Source organism: Rhinichthys klamathensis, unplaced genomic scaffold, assembly GCF_029890125.1.
Source record: "Rhinichthys klamathensis goyatoka isolate OS25496 unplaced genomic scaffold, OSU_Roscu_1.1 h1tg000341l_1, whole genome shotgun sequence".
In the NCBI taxonomy this organism is placed as follows: Eukaryota; Metazoa; Chordata; class Actinopteri; order Cypriniformes; family Leuciscidae; genus Rhinichthys; species Rhinichthys klamathensis.
In genome coordinates this window covers 887,501-907,180 of record NW_026606855.1, presented here as the reverse complement: position 1 = coordinate 907,180, position 19,680 = coordinate 887,501, and the positions used below count along the sequence as shown (strand labels likewise).

The following is a 19,680-nucleotide window of genomic DNA, read 5'->3' as shown; positions in this document are numbered from 1 at the left end:
CTTGGTCAAGCTGGTTAGGGCTGGTAGACCATCTAGCAACAAACCAAATATCATATTCAAATAATAAAAAAACAGCCTGCATGTATGAATTTCCAGTCGTCCTTAACGTTCAAAGTTAATACCAGTGGTGAATACCAGTTCCAAAAATGGGCAAAACCCCTGTAAATGTTCAGTAGTCTTTAGGCCATATTCTGAACCTCATATGAAAGTCATATGAAAAATAACTATTTGATTTTGAAAATATATACATTGCCGTTCAAAAGTTTGGGGTTGGTAAGATATTTTAATGTTTTTGAAAGAAGACTCTTATACTCACCAAGGCTGCATTTATTATATATATATATATATATATATATATATATATATAGTACAGTTAAAACTGTAAAAATGTGAAATATTATTACAATTTAAATAAATGTTTTCTATTTAAATATTTTTTTTTAAAAGTAATTTATTCCTGTGATCAAAGCTGAATTGTCAGCATCATTACTCCAGTCTTCAGTGTCACATGATCCTTCAGAAATCACTCTAATATGATGATTTGCTGCTCAAGAAACATTTCTGATTATTATTGAAAACTGTTAATATTTTTATGGAAATGGTGAAAAAAAAAATCAGGATTCTTTGATGAATAGAAAGAACGGCATCTATTTATCATCTATAATGCATTATAAAGGTATTTATAATGTATGTTATAATGCATTCTTTTTTTTATATAAATAAGTGAAATGTTCATATTTTCAGATTCCTTGCTACATCATGTGTTTTAATAAATTATACTTTCTAACAGGTGTAACAATGTATAGATAATTATTATAATGTATTATAACTGTTATTATTCATGAGGTCATTCAATGCATCATAAGGTGATTTTATAATGCATTTGCTTTTATCTCAAATACTTTTATAATGCATTATTTTACATTACCGAAATCTTTTCTAACATTATAAATCTTTACTGTCACTTTTGATCAATTGAATGCGTCCTTGCTGAACAAGAGTATTGAGATGATAGTTCTTTACGCTGCTATGCTCCAGCAGGGAACAGCTGTCGCCCATTCCTGAATCCAGAAGAAACCTGTGCACCTTTGACCAAACCGCACCCGTCATTCATCCGACTCTGATAACAGATGTTGTCCCGACTCCACGTGTGTGTGTGTGTGTGTGTGTGTGTGTGTGTGTGTGTTTAGCGTCTGAAGTTCAATGGAACCTGGGTGTCTTGAAATGGCTCATTTACAGTGTTTCAATCTCTCGTTCCTCTCTTCTCTCCCTCCCCATCATCTATGTCTGATCTAGGGAGGTTCTGCTGGATTATCTTGAGCAAGTTTATAAAATGTATTAGTCCAAATTAAATAATTTCTAAAATGCATCAGTTTCATAAGAAAAAAATTGGCAGCCAATGAGATGTACAGTAGCCTACACACAATCGCTGAAATTAAATCTCACTTGTAAATCGCTTTGGATAAAGGCGTCTCTCTAAAGGATTAAATGTAAATAACAACAAATTGTATGTGTGTGTGTGTATATATATATATAGTACAATTTAATTTTTATATTTTTACATCCAGTATGTTTTTTTTTTACTTGTTAATTTTAAAAAATATAATGAAAATAAAATAAGAAAGAAAAGAAAGAAAGAAAGAGACTGACTCAGCATTTAGTAGACTCACAGTCTCAGAGTTTGAGCAGAATCAGTGTGTGCAGAAAAGAGCCGACAGTGATGAGTGAGTGAGTGAGTGAGTGAGTGAGTGAGTGAGTGAGTGAGTGAGTGAGTGAGTGAGTGTGTGAGTGAGTGTGTGAGTGAGTGAGTGAGTGAGTGAGTGAGTGAGTGAGTGAGTGAGTGAGTGAGTGAGTGAGTGAGTGAGTGAGTGAGTGAGTGAGTGAGTGAGTGACTGACTGAAGAGCAAAGACAGATCTACTGAGCGTCAAGAGTGATAAGATGAGAGAGATTAAGATCAGACTCAGAGCCGTCAGCGCATGAGTTTCACTGTCTGCTGGTTAATTAACTGATGTACAGTACTCTCTCTCTCTCTCTCTCTCTCTCTCGTGTGTGTGTGTGTGTGTGTGTGTGAGTGAGTGAGTGAGTGAGTGAGTGAAAGAGTGTGTGTGTGTGTGTGTGTGAGTGAGTGAGTGAGTGAGTGAGTGAGTGAGTGAGTGAGTGAGTGAGTGAGTGAGTGAGTGAGTGAGTGAGTGTGTGTGTGTGTGTGTGTGAGTGTGTGTATGTAAGAGTGTGTGTGTGTGTTCAGACTGTATGCTGTTTCACTCTCGCTTTCTCTCACGATGCTCACTATTAACTCGGTAAGAATTTAAAGAAGGGCTTAAAAACATATTTGTATCTAATTATGTCGACACAAAAATTAAACAGTAATAAAATGTAAAACCAAAATAAGCAAAATAATATAAATTCTTAGGCTATTATTTTGAGGTGAGATACCATGGGAATATCTTCTTACGGCAGTGACTGTAGGACAATTTACAAGAAATCTGTTATCTGCAAGGTGTTCTGCTCCTCTTAACTAGTGACCTTTGCCCTGTGAGCAGTCATTTAACTTACACTAAAGGTCACCTGAGACCAGATTGTGTTTGAAAGACACACATTGTAAAGGTAAAGATTAGTCAATATGAGAAACAGCCAAAGACAGCAAATACACCAATTATTTCAAGCCAGATCAAACAACACAAATGTACCATGGTATGACTATGTATTTTTTTAAATAGCATGCTTTTATCTGAAAGTACCATAGCATTATTTGAAGCACAATATAGTACCATTTAAATCCCATGGAATATGTGTATTGTAATAATCCAACACCATATTAACATGGTACTCCAGAGTAAGGAATACCCTGGTACAGTAATGATAATGCTGGTACTTTAAAAACACACCATGGTACTGGAAATCGTGTATATTAAGGCATTTACATGGTATTTCCAGTTTAATATACATGGTATAGTAATCCAGTTTTTACATGGTATAATCCACTTTTATAACGATGGTCCATCATGTCCAAAATATCTTGATAGCCTACTATAGCTATTTTTTGTAAAGGCCGTTTGCTTTTAGGCCAAGGACGCAATTCTTTCATCACTGGAAAACATAAAGCCAAAATATACAGAAGAAAAAAACGAGTGAAGAAATATTTGCAGTATCTGAACGAGGTCGCTGATAGTCTCTGATGACATAATTCTGCTGCAGAGAATCCTGTTCAAATCTGAGACTCCAGAGCGCGCACGTACGGCGCATCGAGAGCGCGCGCGCCGCAGCGCCCTGATGTTGGTGATGATGATCCGCTGCAGATCTAGACACACAGTCCGTCTTAATGCTTCTGATCAGATATACTCTCTATGGATATCACACACCCGCGACCGTGGAGCCGGTTAACCCCCCCGCGGGGATCAAAACCCAACTAACGTACGACCAGAACAAATCACGCAGATGAAACGCGCACCGCTGTATGATGAAAAACAGATGTTAGCGCGCGCGGAACCCAAACTAGAACACCGTTAGAATTAACGAAGCTGTCAAAGAAGCGCGTTCTCGTTTGACGGTTAGGTTTTTCACATTCGCGATGAGGAATGAAGGAATTGTTTTTTTCCAAATAACGGAAAACGATCCGCCGCATCACACCGTATGAACCGCTGTCCCGTTATTTCTGTTTCTTCTGCTGACATAATTCATCTTTAATACGCTGACCTATCAAATCAGGGATAACTGAACTACGTTTCCTTATGCAACACGAATATTAATATGATACAAATGCTGGTCTTATAGAAGAGTATAACAGCGCTACTTACCGGATCCTGCTGTTTTGTCCCGTTATTCCGGATTATTATGGCTTCATGTGATGTTCCTCCTCCGGTGACGGTGTGATAATAGTTAAAGCTGCCGGTGTTACTAGCGTTCGTGTGTGTTTGGAGGAAAGGGAGGGAGTAGAAGCACGACACGAGTCAACGGGAGGAGGAGGAGGAGGAGAGGACGGGAGAAAGTGACGCCTCCTACTGGTTACGAAGCCTCAGATTTTTCTGCTGTTAAAGCAAAGGCGAAACACGCTTTCTGACGTCATCGCCGTGACGCAACGGTGACCTTGAGTTAAATATGGGTATAGAAGGATCCTACATCAAAGTATTGGAGTGCCTTTTGGATTGAGGAATACACCCCACTTGTTTGTTACCCAAAAAAAACAGTAGCATGAACATCACTGATTTAATAATTTAATCATGTCGTTTGGATTGTCCAGATGTTCATAATGCTCTCATGAGGCCTGTCAAGAACACGTCCTGGTCATACTGCACTACAACACACATTAGATTTTGATTTTGCATAAAGAAAAGACTAAGCCTATTTTTATTTTTGCATTAATTTCATGACAAATAAGCACTTTTTACCCCAAATTGTCATTTACGTAAAGCAAAAAAAAAGAATAATTAAAACGCCATTCACACACAGAAATTATATCTATATCTATATATGATTTCTTAAGGTTATGACAATGTGGTTTTATTTTTTGCACTATTATCATCTCCATTATTATTATTATTATTTAATGCCTCAATATTTGCACATTTGTGACATGCTGTGTTCAATTTATTTATTTTTAAAAACTAGTGTTATTGTATAAATCCACTTTTGACTATTAAACTTTTTTCTTTTTTTGCATATTCTTCTGTGCAGTTTTGCAATTATTTCATGACAAATGAGCAGTTTCTCATTGATTAAATGCAAAAAAAAAAAAAAAAAAAAAAAAAAAAGCATTTTGGTAACCATGCAAAATTATATCTATATATATTTAACTTTGTATATATTTATATATACACATACATATTGTTATTGTAATACATTAAAAATACTGTATAACAGCGATGAGGATCGCCACTGAAAATATTGACAATGGAAATTTGTCAAATCTGGAAGCATTACAGTAAAGAGAATTTGGAGATAAAATGGGCTTATACTGAAAATGCCACAATAATAATTATTAATGGCTTAATTTTCCTTGTGCAAAATATATTTTCTGCCTGTTTCCTAATAAGTTAGTTTAATTTCATTCATTTTTAATTGATTTTGAGGTGAAATATGACCCTTTTTGAGAGGCTACATGAGATTCACCCACATGCATAAAATGTGTTGATTGTTTCTTGAACCTGTAACAGGAATAAGGACCATTTGAGTGCTACATCGTGTCTCATTATGAATAAAGCTGCACACTGTGAGTTATTGAGAGGCACGAGAGAGAGAGAGAGAGAGAGAGAGAGAGAGAGAGAGAGAGAGAGAGAGAGAGAGAGAGAGAGAGAGAGAGAGAGAGAGAGAGAGAGAGAGAGAGACATCATTCAGACTGACAGCTGATCTGAGACCTGTGAGAAGAGACACTGTATGTCCATGTGTGTCATTATTGTCTCCAGTGCTGCTGTTTGTCATGTTCTTGGCATCCACTCTCAGCACGATCGTGTGTATGTGTGTGTGTGTGTCAGCTGGACTGAGGGTCTGCAGAGGTAGCTGGTGTCTCTAGCCCGACTCGCTTTAGTGATTCCTCATACTTCCTCTTTCCCAGAGTCACTACGTCCTCTACTTCTTCCGCCAGGTCCCGCCGGCCACTGTCCACCAGTGCTTTCACCAGCCGCTGCACCGCCCCAGGCCCCGCCCCCTGCTGCCCTCTCGCCCAATGAAAGAGCATCGCCAATACCTGGGCCCCAAAGTTGTCCCTGACAAAACAAACACATGGAGATGCCATTTTATTTTTATTACTAAATATAATCGCAATTTTTTGTGCCATTCTTAATTTATTTGTTAAAATTATGTTTCCTGTTACTGTACACAATGTTTGTCATGTCAATGTGTGTACATCATGGCGGTATTTGAGATGCTGTTTTTATTGTATGATTTTAATTTAAAAAAATTATAAAACAGTATTGTTATTGTATAACCCATTTTATTTTGACAATGAAGATTTTTTCACTGTGCATTTTTGCAATAATATCATGACAGACAAGCCATTTACCCCCAAATTATTGATTTTTGTAAACAAACAAAATATTTTTATTTATATATATATATATATATATATATATATATACACACACACACACACACACAATGTTTGTCATGTCAATTAAAGCATGGATGGATATAACAAACCAAATTAAATAATTATATATCTAAATCAATAATATTTTTTTAAAATAATAAAATATACAAAGAAATGTTGTGATGAAAAAAATTAAAAAAAGAAAAGTGAGCATAAATAAATAAGGCAATTTTGCACTGATAACAGTTAAGCACTTTTAACCCCCAAATTTCATTAACGTAATCAAACATTTAAAACGGCATACTCATAATTATGTATATATATATATATATATGATCCTAAATAAATAAGGCATACAATTATTCATATAAATGTAACGTCATATGCCTTGAAATAAATAAATGCATTTTGTGCCTCATTTATGCTGACATTTCTTTGCACTTTAATTAATTGCAACACTTCAGAATTAATTTAATTATTCATATTTATATAATTTTGTCTGCTATATTGTTGCTTTATAGAACACATTTATTGATATTGGTGACACTTTATTTTACATTTTCCTGGCTTGTTACACATTACATATACTTACATTAAATTAGGCATAATTACATGCAACTAACCAAACCCTAATCCTAACTCACATGTTCTTAATTAATGTTACTCAAATGTATAATTACAGTGTAACAAGGACACCTTAAAATAAAGTGTAACCTTGAAATTTAAGTTGACTTGAGAGATACCAGGGTGTAAAGACGAAAAGACGAACAGAAAAGAGGGCTATAACACAGAGGGCTTGAGCAAATGAGCGTGCATGCATGCGTGTGTGAATGTGTCCCGTCTCCTGCAGTGTCCCAGATGGCTGACTGATCAAAACCAAACACTCAAAATTCACCATTGTTGTCTTAATTTCTTTCCTCCATCACTCATTTTCCCACTGCCTCTCTCTTTCTCTGTAATGCATTTCCCAGTGATTTTATACCAGCGCAAACATGTCTGTCTCAAACCAATCTCAAAAAACCTGAACTCATGATATTTGGTCCTGAAAACGGTCCTAAAAGCCTCGTGGTCAATGCTCCGACATTGAGTTCCAGTCCCGGCTCGCAACTGTTCCCGATTCTCTCCCCCTCTTCTCTTCCTGTCAGTTCTCTACTATCCTATCTCAATAAAAGCAAAGAAAGGCCAAAAAAAGCTCATGAATATTAATGAAGTCATACTGATCTGGCTTGGTATTAAAGGGATAGTTCACTTTTAAAAGATTTTTTGGTATGTTTTAGCTTACCTCAAGGGCATCCAAGATGTAGGTGTCTTTTGTTTCCGCAGTAGTTTCAATTTTGATATTTTTAGGTCAAACCGTTCTTGTCTGTCAGTCATATAATGCAGGTCTATGGTCACCACCTCAAAGAGCATGCACAGAGAAGTCCAAATTAAACATGATTTATTGACTCGTAAATGTAAGTACACATTGATGGCCTAAGACACGAAACGAGCCGTTTGTGTGAGAAAACGAACAGTATTTACACTCACCGGCCACTTTATTAGGTACACCTGTCCAACTGCTCGTTAACACTTAATTTCTAAGCAGCCAATCACATGGCGGCAACTCAGTGCATTTAGGCATGTAGACATGGTCAAGACAATCTCCTGCAGTTCAAACCGAGCATCAGTATGGGGAAGAAAGGTGATTTGAGTGACTTTGAACGTGGCATGATTGTTGGTGCCAGAAGGGCTGGTCTGAGTATTTCAGAAACTGCTAATCTACTGGGATTTTCACGCACAACCATCTCTAGGGTTTACAGAGAATAGTCCGAAAAAGAAAAAACATCCAGTGAGCGGCAGTTCTGTGGGCGGAAATGCCTTGTTGATGCCAGAGGTCAGAGGAGAATGGCCAGACTGGTTCGAGCTGATAGAAGGGCAACAGTGACTGAAATAACCACTCGTTACAACCGAGGTATGCAGCAAAGCATTTGTGAAGCCACAACACGCACAACCTTGAGGCGGATGGGCTACAACAGCAGAAGACTCCACCGGGTACCACTCATCTCCACTACAAATAGGAAAAAGAGGCTACAATTTGCAGGAGCTCACCAAAATTGAACAGTTGAAGACTGGAAAAATGTTGCCTGGTCTGATGAGTCTCGATTTCTGTTGAGACATTCAGATGTTAGAGTCAGAATTTGGCGTAAACAGAATGAGAACATGGAACCATCATGCCTTGTTACCACTGTGCAGGCTGGTGGTGGTGGTGTAATGGTGTGGGGGATGTTTTCCTGGCACACTTTAGGCCCCTTAGTGCCAATTGGGCATCGTTTAAATGCCACGGCCTACCTGAGCATTGTTTCTGACCATGTCCATCCCTTTATGGCCACCATGTACCCATCCTCTGATGGCTACTTCCACCATGTCACAAAGCTCTAATCATTTCAAATTGGTTTCTTGAACATGACAATGAGTTCACTGTACTAAAATGGCCTCCACAGTCACCAGATCTCAACCCAATAGAGCATATTTGGGATGTGGTGGAACGGGAGATTCGCATCATGGATGTGCAGCCGACAAATCTGCGGCAACTGTGTGATGCCATCATGTCAATATGGACCAAACTCCCTGAGGAATGCTTCCAGCACCTTGTTGAATCTATGCCACGAAGAATTGAGGCAGTTCTGAAGGCAAAAGGGGGTCCAACCCGTTACTAGCATGGGGTACCTAATAAAGTGGCCGGTGAGTGTATATCGTTTTTACCTCTTGTAACCACAGCCAGGTCCAAGTGATCTGAGGGCGCCGGCGCTTCGGTCTGTGCGTTACAAGAGGTAAAAACGATATAAATACTGTTCGTTTTCTCACACAAACCGCTCGTTTCGTGTCTTAGGCCATCAATGTGTACTTACATTTACGAGTCATTAAATCATGTTTAATTTGGACTTCTCTGTGCATGCTCTTTGAGGTGGTGACCATAGACCTGCATTATATGACTGACAGACAAGAACGGTTTGACCTAAAAATATCAAAATTGAAAATACTGCGGAAACAAAGACACCTACATCTTGGATGCCCTTGAGGTAAGCTAAAACATACCAAAAATTTATTTCAAAGTGAACTATCCCTTTAATTCCTGCACTGTCCAGCCATATATGTAATTAATATTCAATGAGTCATCAGTGTCCGCGGATATCTAATGTTGCAATAAACAATCATGGATGGGTTAATATGACACAATTTATGTATAATCTGTTATCACTGTCCTTTTGAAATCTGAAATGAGTGACAACAGTGAATGCCACACAATATTTTCCCAAATATTGTGCATTCATTCTACCACGGCGTCACTGATCAGCAGAATAGTTAAATGGACCTGCTGTAAAATCTGTCCTTTAATAAAGACAGAACTGTTGGCCTCGGTGTGATTTACAGCGCCATCTGCTGGCGGGCTCTTTCACACACACACACACACACACCAGCTCTGATCTGATGCTCACCTGTGTTGGTTTCGGATTCGCTCCAGCTGGTCGTAGCCGATGCCGAGGCTGATGCCGATGTTCTGCCACTCTTGGTTGATGCGTAAGGAGATGGACAGGAGGTTGGTCTGTGTCAGGTAGCCGCTCTCCGGGTCGCCCAGGTTCAGCTCGCCGGAGATGTTCCCATCACAGTCAGCGTTCTGTGTGTGAAAATATAATCAAACTATTCTTATTTATCCATCATAGTTTCAATTCTACAAGCGTTTAGATAAATGATCTGAACTTGAGATTGTTCTCACGAGCTCTGTTGCTGTCTACTGGCTACATAAGCAGCTTCCTAACCAAAAAAGGGAAACTAATAAGTGACTGATTTGAAACATTATTTGTTTTCGAGATCGCTCACAGGAATCCGCAGAGGAAGCGTCGCCATCCACTGGTTGTCGTGACCTTTTCTTTTACTTGCTACTTCCTCTGGAAGATCAATAGGCACTTCACCCCTGTAAAACGAAACCTGGAGGGAAACGTCTTATTACAAGAGGTAAAAGTGATAATCATCACAACAACATCATCATCATCACATCAGATCACATATGAGGTCAATATGCAAAGCTATATGTTCAATGAGATTCCAAAGTGGGAGGAGCTAAACAAACGCTTTGCATTTGAGAAGAACATGAGCTGTGTTCAAAATCCCCCCGTACACCCTTGTTCACTATTCCCTACAGTAGTCCTCAAATATAGTTCATTTGAAGGAGTGATTGAAAACGAGTGTGTGAATTCAGACACTGAGTGTGTCGGAAGGGCTGCCGCTTTTGCATAGTTTCTGCTGTTTAATAATCAATTTGAGGTTTAGCAAACTGGCAGCTCCAGTAGTTATGAAAAGATTAATCTTGAGCTCTGTCATGGAATCTAGCATGTATAAACCTTAATTAAACAGTTTAATAATAAATAAATAAATAGGAATTTATACCTGTATGATATTACGCTGTACCCACATTGGACCAGCGGTTTGGAAAATGGATGGATGGATGATTCAGATGCGGCGCCAGTTTTATTCAGCGCGACCATCACAGTGCATTATGGGTATTCTCTAGCCGTTGAGCGTACTGTACATCTGTTGTACACTCGTTATTGCGGATTGAATGAGCGCACTAGATAACGTCCACTATGGTTTCAGACACCACTACAAAAGGCTGTCCCCTCAAATAGTGCCATATTTAGGGGTATAGGGGGCGATTTCAGACACAGCCATGGAAGACAAGTGAGTTGCACAGCTGAAATACTGGAGTGATCTAACAACCCTGTCTCACCTGTCCTCTCACGGGGCCCTGCTGTGGGCTGATCGAGCACACATGGACCTCTTTAATGTTCTTCAGGTGAGAGTAAAAGGTGAATGAGAGTCTGCCCTCTTTACAGTCAGGACGGTCTGAGGACACAACCATTCGGGTTAACTTTAATATGTTTAACAGTTTGCATCTGTTCATGCTGTATAGGTTGAGGTGTGTTTATTGGTGTCCAGCACCTGCGCTGATGTCAATGCCTCTCTCAAAGCCAGCGAAGAACTGTTCTCCCTCCAGCAGGATACACAACTCAGAAGGCTGAGGACCTTCATACTGCTCCGACAGAGACGACAACCTGCTTTCAGCCTGAGGAGAGACACGAACAAGGACTGCTAAAACTGTAGCGTATCATTTTAATGAAATTAGAGCCTATAATTATTAAGAAGTTCATAGATTGACTTCCTGGAAAACGAATAGCACAGACTTGAATGTGGATTCTTTTTGCATTGCACTTTTCATTACATTGACTTCCATTCATACGCAATGTGAATTTCGCAGCGTTTCAGTGTCCGAAGAAATTTCGCATGCTAAAAAGTCTGTGACCACAGTCTACCCAGACCACCCTAGAAACCACATAGCAACCACACACACACACACACACACACACACCTTGTCAGAGGGCAGGCACTGCAGCAGAACCTGCTCTGGGTCGGTTTTTCTCTGTAGCGCCAGGAATCGAACCCGGAACTGTTTCAAGCGGTGATACATCTTCCTCACAACACCACTAACACACCTGTGAGTGGTGTACCACAACCAGTACCTGAATACACACACACACACACACTGTATATGACAGACTGTATGCGTTTACACTACCGGTCACAAGTCTGGAATAATTACGATTTTGTAATGTTTTTGAAAGAAGTCTCTTCTGCTCACCAAGGCTGCATTTATTTGATAAAAAATACAGTAAAACAGTGAAATATTATTTCAAATTGAAATAAAGATTTTCTATTTGAATATGTTCAAATGTAATTTATTACTGTGATCAAAGCTGGATTTTCAGCATCATTACTCCAGTCTTCAGTGTCACATGATCCTTCAGAAATCACTCTAATATGATGATTTGATGCTCAAGAAACATTTCTGATTATTATCAATATTGAAAACTGTTGTGCTGTTTCAAACTTTTGTGGAACCTGTGATACACTAACATTCAAAAGTTTGGGGTCAGTAAGATTAAAAATAATACTTTTCAGGAAGGAAGCATTAAATTGATCAGAAGTGACAGTTAAGACATTTGTAATGATACAAAAAAATTATATTTCAAATAAATGCTGTTTTTTTATTTTATTTCTATTCATCTAATAATCCTGGAAAAAATGTATCACGGTTTCCACAAAAATATGAAGAGGCAAAAACTGTTTTTAGCATTGATAATAATAATAAGAACCATTATTAATAATTGAGTACCAATAATAATTGATAATAATCATCATATTAGAATGATTTCTGAAGGATCATGTGACACTGAAGACTGGAGTAATGATGCTGAAAATTCAGCTTTGATCACAGGAAAAAAAATACATTTTAACATATTTTTAAATAGAAAAAATGTCTGTATTTTTGATCAAATAAACGCAGCCTTGGTGAGCTTCTTCGCTGCTCACCATGAGAAGTGTGTGATTGAGAAGACGGCGTAGATGTGCGTGACGTAGAGGGACACCTGAGCGGTGATGTCAGTCCAGGTGTGGGCCGTGGGGTCGCCGTGCATCAGGTGCAAACGGGACATGTCCACCATGTGTCCTGAACACACACACATGAACCTAAAACATCCATCAGCAGTTAACATTGCTTTGTTCAGAGCACACTACCATACTACTCATACTAGTTTTGCAGTGTGTAAACTGTGAACAGTTCAGCACCAAACAACACGGTCTCCCGTGACGTGACCTTCCATTTCCATACAATAAATTATGACAGACAATATGTGATTTTCTTGAATTGGATACCACTTGCATGCGATGTAGTGAGGTCATGTGAAAACATTAGCATTTTAAACTATTTATATATATAAATGTGTTTGTAGTATACTTAGTAAAAAAATTATGACAAATACGTTTTAGTATATTTATTTTTCACTAGGGTATACATACAGTATATTTTTTTTATTATTATCTTTTTTTTATAATTTGCTACAACATAATAATAATTATTAAAATATAGTTTAAAACTATAGGGACTAGAACCCTATTATCTATTTGAGTTCACTTTTCAGTCCAGCTACAAAGTCAAAATAAAACACTTACTTTAAAAAAATGTAATATTTTATCTATTTACTTGCATATCACATGACCTTGAACTGACATCAGAGAACTTTGAAGATGCGAAAGTATTGTTAAATTATTGAAATATTAAGTTAATATTTTATGTCTAAGGGGTTCGGCTGACAAAAAATTGTTTGGGAACCCCTGAATTAAATAAAAATAATCATTTTGTGTCATTGTGTCATTAACAAAAAATAAATAAATAAAGACAACACAAGCGCACTTTTCAAGATCTGACGAAATAAAACCAGAGTCTGAGATGCTAAAACAATAGATCTAGTGTTGAAAGTGAAAATAAAGGCTGCTGTATGTAAAAAGCACATTGTACACATTCCTCATTTGTTAAGCAGCATTAATGTCTAGCATAAGTTAAACCGCTGATGTCTGTAAATTTAAATCTCTGGCAGGAATGAGTCTCTAATGAGATTAAGATCTGCGCAGTTTAACAATTAAACCGTTTCCTAGAAAGAAGTGAACGTGATGCAATACCAGTCACTCCAGGTGGAAGAGGAACCTGGACTGTGATTGGCTGAAGGAAGTGCATGCTGGGAGTTTGAGAGAGGCATAGCAGTGGGCTTGCACTGGCTTGAGGGTCTCCGGTCAGGTGTTTCACCTCAGACTGCTCCACCTGCAGGACCTAGGGGGAAAAACTAATATATCAACACAGAATTAAGCAATATGTGATCATAACAGTTAAAGGTGCATTGTGTAATATTTAGGAGGATCTGTTGACAGAAATGCAATATCAAATACATAACTGTAATAAGACCTTACATAATGAACCGTTATGTTTTTATTTCCTTAGAATGAGCCATATCTATCTACACACACCGCATATGTACCTTACGTGTCTTACCCTTACATTGAAATAAACATTTTGCGCCATCGTGTTTCTACAGGAGCCATAAACTTGTTTCGTCACTGTTGTTCTTCGTAGAAGCTAGCTAAAGTCAGCGAATAAAACACTGACAAAATGATGAACAAGTAACAATAATATTCGCAATAACATATCGCTTTACTGATTAATTAAGTAAACCTAATTTCTCAATTTATCTTTGTAAAGAAACCTCATTGCTCAACTGGCTACTCTCTGCTGTCTCAGACGACGACGACATCATTTCCTGTCGGCCACCGTAACTTCTGCTGGTTGCAATTCGCAACCTCACCACTAGATGCCGCTAAAAATTACACACTGCACCTTTAATTATTAGCATCAGTCCGATTAGCTCATTATTAGAAGCAGTGGTTATCTTATTATAGTATATTCTTGAACAGACCTGCAGTGTGACCGTACGTGTCTCTGTTGTGCATTCTGAAGGGAAAGTGAGTTTGATCCCCGGGTGGAATAGAGAAACCAGCAGCGCCCCCTCTGGGGACACGGAGCAACTGTCCAGGAAAGGGCGAGAGACGGCCACGAACCACGAGAACTGCGACACACTGCAGCAGGCCAGCTACACACACACACACACACCAGACATACAGTCAAACCAAAAGTTATTCAGACACCAAAAATGAGATAATAATATTGAGTGAATGCTCTCCGCACATAGAAATACAAATACTTATATCATAAAATACTTTCACTTCAAACTCACTAAATCCCAGGCTCAGCCCATTCAGAAATGCCGGTACTTGGGAAGAAACCTATACATAGGAGCCTGATAAAAATGCTAATAATAAACAAAAACTTTAGACGGACTGAGAGGCTTTTGCATCTGTTCTGAAGTCTTCGTATTTTTACTAGTGTGTGCTGGACACTATAGTTCATTTATGTAAGTGAGGATAGCAAAATAAAGCAATCTGTGACATATTATACCCATAAATCCTTCATACAGTGACTACCAGTGAAAAATTTAAAAATATGCGACCAGAAATTATTCAGACACTTTGACCTAACCATGTTTTGCTGAAGTGTTCTTTCTTTAATTTCTAGTACGACCTTTCTACACCACAGACTGAACTAAATGAAGCATTGCTTGGTAATTGGTTGAGCTAAACTGGTATTATCTAATTGAGTACTTTAACAGCTGACAGATATTCAACATAATTCATTTGTGAAACAGTCTAAATGAAAGGACGGCCAAAACCAGTGAAATATCAACTGATTTGATAACTCTGAGTTCTTGTCATATTTTATTACCATTTTCTAAACTATAGATAAAACTGTGATAATGTGAGACATGTTGAAGGTGTCTGAATACATTTTGGTTTGACTGTATATGTGTGCAGTAATGCTCTCATGATGGTGTACGGCGTTGCAACAATATGAAAGGTAATATTTGACGCGATCTGATTGGCTCACCCGTGCTGGGCGGCCCCCAGGCCTGCAACTGTGTTTCTCACTTCCTCTCCTGGTCAGAGTCTGTAGAGTCGTCCAAGACTGGCCATCAAACCTGCGAACCGCAACATCACCTCTCCGGGTTTTACGATACGGGACGCACACCTCCACCGGCTGAAAGAATAACAGGGTTATTATATTTTATTTATAACAGTTCATATATTATTAATTATAATAATACTGTATTTTATTCATTTATAGTTTTAACTGTATTAGTTATTACTTGTAAACCAGCTTTCTTTCATTATAAAAATTATTATATTTAAAAAATATTCATATATTTATTAATTATAATATTTAATGTATTGTTTTATTCATAATATTTCATGTTATTAATTATAATTATAATTTAATTAATTTATTATTAAAATTAAAATTATTTTTTAACTGTATTAGTTATTACTTATAAAACAGGAGCTTTCTTTCACTATAAAAATATTATAATTATTATATTTTAAAAATATTAATATATTTATTAATTATAATATTTAATTTATTGTTTTATTCATAATATTTAATGTTATTAATTATAATAATACTGTATTTTATTAATTTATAGTTTTAACTGTATTAGTTATTACTTATAAAACAGGAGCTTTCTTTCACTATAAAAAATATTATAATTATTATATTTTAATAATATTCATATATGTATTAATTATAATATTTTATTTATTACATTCTATTTATAATAGTTAATATGTTATTAATTATAATAATACTGTATTTTATTAATTTATAGTTTAAACTGTATTAGTTATTACTTATAAAACAAGATTTCTTTGACTATAAAAATTATTATAATTATTATATTTTATTAATATTAATATTTATATTGCTGGCAACTCGATTAATCGCATCTAACATAAAAGTTTGTAAATACTTTTATGTTAGATGCGATTAATCAATTTGACAGCACTATTTATTAATTATAATAGTTAATCATATATTTTTTCGAACATTTTTCATATATATTAATTATAATAATACTGTATTTTATTAATTTATAGTTATTAACTGTATTATTTTTACATCATAAAACAGGAGCAAGTATTTATATTTATATAAATATAAGCAAAAAATGACAACCTTCTCAAATGTGGCTCCATGTGGGCGGAGCTCCAGCTGTCGACTCAACAGGATGTCATGCTCCTCTAGCCACACCCACTTCCTGTCTGGCCTCCTCTCCGCCCACTGGAGTTGTGTGACCGTGTTTACGCATCTCCGTGGAAACAAGAGCTCCGCCCCTCCAGGAAGGAACACGTGACAACCAGCAGGTGATACTTGAAAACTGATGAGCAGAGAAGACTTATATTCAGAACATTATAGAAAATACACCACAAACTATTTTTTAAGTAGTATATATATATATATGTATATACTGTATGATGTAGGCCTATACATATAATTACCCTGAGCCCCTGAGGAACTCTCTGCACATCCCTGAATACACCGGGTTGATTTTAATAACTTTAATGTACTTGAAGTGTGCACAAAGCACTAGGAAAATACAAGAATCCAAATGCAGTTGAGCAACTTCCTCTTCTAAAACAGTAGATGGCGCTAAGCTAAGGGATTAATAGCGCTAGTCTCCCGGGAGAAGCACTGATTTGCTTGCCTTTGCCTACAGCTGAGGAAAATGAGCGGTGAACAGTGAGTTTCTGTCTTACTGTATCTATAATAAACATTTTGAGGTTTTCTTTTGCAAAATGTTTATTACATATCTAGACAGAAATCCACATTAGCACTTCACTTCACTCTCTCTAGGATAGGGGAATCTATAAGCTGAAAGTTGAAAATCATATGTTGCTTTTTACATTTTTTCTACATTGGACGCGTGCGAAATGACTAAATTAGTGATTATGTCTACACTGAACGAGTCTATTTCTGTCGTTCTCATATGTTGTCTCATATCTGTGTAAAATCACAGATCTAATTACCTTTTTTTCATGTGGCATTTTGTCCTCAACAATGTTAAACAAACAGACCCAGTGGCCTTGTAATAAACATTTTGCAAAAGAAAACCCTCAAAATGTTTATTATAGATACAGTAAGACAGTCATTTTCCTCAGCTGTAGGCAAAGGCAAGTGCGTTTCAAATCAGTGCTTCTCCCGGGAGACTAGCGCTATTAATCCCCTAGCTTAGCGCCATCTACTGTTTTAGAAGAGGAAGTCGCTCAACTGCATTTGTGAGAAAATCTGCAAAATGCTGGATTTGTTTATTTAATTATGGCACATAATTCACTCCATATAAAAGCTACATAAAATTATAATGAGAACATAATTTATAAGTGTGTGCTTTTAATGGTGAGACTTTTGTTTTTGTAATCAGGCTCTCAAAAATGATATTAAAATTTGGATTTAGATTTATCGGCCAATCTATCGGTTACCTGCTTTTAAATATAAAGAATTATTGGTTATCGGCCAAAATGTTCATATCCGAATAGTAGTATGCCATCCTGAAAATACCCACAGTGTGTACTAAATCTGAGTGTGTTTGTTAGATGAAGCTGGGCTCAACTCACCTGTGCTGCTCCAGTCCGAGGTGCAGATCTGGGGTCTCAGAACATTCCAGAACTATAAAACACAAACAGTGTCTCGTTGGGATCAAACCGGCTTAGTCTGTTCCGGTTTCATTCCAAAAACATCCAGAATACATGATGAAATCCTAACAGATCATATCTGTATGATAAACACTACATTACAGTAACTGATGGTGAAGTAAAGCAGTGGCGGTGCGAGTTGAGAGAGACCTGGGGTGACGAGAGCGAGCGGCGGGGGCGTCGGGGGGCGGCCCAGCGGGTTGTTCCTCACGTCCAGTTTGTCGAGCAGCGGGAGGGAGTGCAAACATGCTGGAACAGTCCTCAGATCATTACTCTGGATAACTAGCTGCCTCAGAGAGCGGAGAGATCCTGAGACACAGATTTAGCCATCAGTCAGCCGTCACAGGGTCACAAACACTACATTTTTCCGCTTAAAAGCTCCAAATCTCACTCAAGATTAGTTGTTTCTGCTGTATCTAGCATAGTTTAAAAAAAAAAAACAATTTGTTAGAGAGTCATAAGGACACATTATCGTTTACACTACAAATGTTAAAGTGTTTGAGTGGTTTGTGTGTTTATTTAGCTAGGGACATCCTCATTTGGAAAAATAATACATAAAATAAATAATTAAAAAAATTATTATAAAGACCTAAAAATCTTGTATAGATTTTATCTTTTTGAATGGCAATTATTTATCATTTTGTCTACTTTGTTTATTATTTATTAAAATATTAATAATTATTCAATATTATTTTAACTCTTTCCTCAGCCAATGTTTTTGAAAAAAGTTGCATGGCCTCTAGAATATTTAGTTGTGTGAATATCTGAATATGCAATATATCAAAAGAAAGAACAGTCTCTGCTTTTAAACAAGCAAAAAATTCTAGCTCCATGCCTTCTTTTTTATCAACACTTGAATGTGGGTGTTTCATTAAAAAAGCAACATTTTCAACAAAAAGCTGAAAACACGTGTTTGTCAAAGATGATGATCAAAACACAGATGGAGTAGATCGAGTTCATCAACACCCCCAAACCCTCAGTCCAATATCTCATATATGTTTCCTTTATTGTAACCAGGAGAATCACATTGAGATATTACTATCTCTTCTTCCAGTGAGACCTGAGTCATCCTGGGTCGACATTTCATTCAGTAACATTAGGCAGTTTTGATTTATATGCTGTTTAATGTTGATGATCGCATTATTTTACATATGCATCTGTTTTACATATGATATCACTTGTTTCTGCTTCTTCTTCACCTGTGTTTTGATCAGGAGATTCGGTACTCTTTCAGAAGATGTGTGATAGTGCCCCCTACCGTATAACAGAGAAAACACGGCAAGCTAGAAATTTCCATCAATGGCGGGGAAAGAGTTTAAATAATTATCAAATTTATTTATTAATTTGTTTACCTATTTGACCTTGTTCTTGCCATGAAAATAGCCTTAGATACTAACATGGCATAACACGACTAGATAAACAAATTATTCTAATGGTTAGTCTGTATTATTCATAATTCACTTCATATAAAAACAATTCAAGTCTATCTTATGTTCTCATTTAGCTAGATGTTTTCATCACCCAGCGTCTCCGGCAGCGCTCTGAGTCTGTTATTTGACAGCTCCAGTTTTTGTAAGTCCTGCAGTTGTCCCAGTTCTTCTGGAAGTGTCTCCAGCAGGTTGAAGGACACGTCGAGCTCCTCCAGCCTGCAGAG

General features: G+C 37.1%; 1 protein-coding gene across 1 annotated transcript in view; it reads right to left on the bottom strand.

Moving 5' to 3' along the window:
- Nucleotides 1-5,332: 5,332 nt before the first annotated feature.
- The window catches only part of pidd1 (p53-induced death domain protein 1), a 17,160-nt gene continuing 2,812 nt past the window's right edge, over nucleotides 5,333-19,680 (bottom strand). Inside the window, exons 2-15 of the mRNA XM_056272626.1 lie at nucleotides 19,548-19,680; nucleotides 18,177-18,335; nucleotides 17,949-18,000; nucleotides 16,513-16,714; nucleotides 15,388-15,537; nucleotides 14,363-14,536; nucleotides 13,575-13,722; nucleotides 12,429-12,564; nucleotides 11,428-11,578; nucleotides 11,001-11,124; nucleotides 10,789-10,904; nucleotides 9,882-9,989; nucleotides 9,500-9,678; nucleotides 5,333-5,700 (exon numbers count right to left, since the gene is read on the bottom strand). The exon at nucleotides 19,548-19,680 is cut by the window's right edge and continues 281 nt beyond it. Coding sequence (XP_056128601.1) covers nucleotides 5,466-5,700; nucleotides 9,500-9,678; nucleotides 9,882-9,989; nucleotides 10,789-10,904; nucleotides 11,001-11,124; nucleotides 11,428-11,578; nucleotides 12,429-12,564; nucleotides 13,575-13,722; nucleotides 14,363-14,536; nucleotides 15,388-15,537; nucleotides 16,513-16,714; nucleotides 17,949-18,000; nucleotides 18,177-18,335; nucleotides 19,548-19,680 — 2,067 coding nt within the window. The 3' untranslated portion in view covers nucleotides 5,333-5,465. The remainder of the gene's footprint in view (nucleotides 5,701-9,499; nucleotides 9,679-9,881; nucleotides 9,990-10,788; nucleotides 10,905-11,000; nucleotides 11,125-11,427; nucleotides 11,579-12,428; nucleotides 12,565-13,574; nucleotides 13,723-14,362; nucleotides 14,537-15,387; nucleotides 15,538-16,512; nucleotides 16,715-17,948; nucleotides 18,001-18,176; nucleotides 18,336-19,547) is intronic.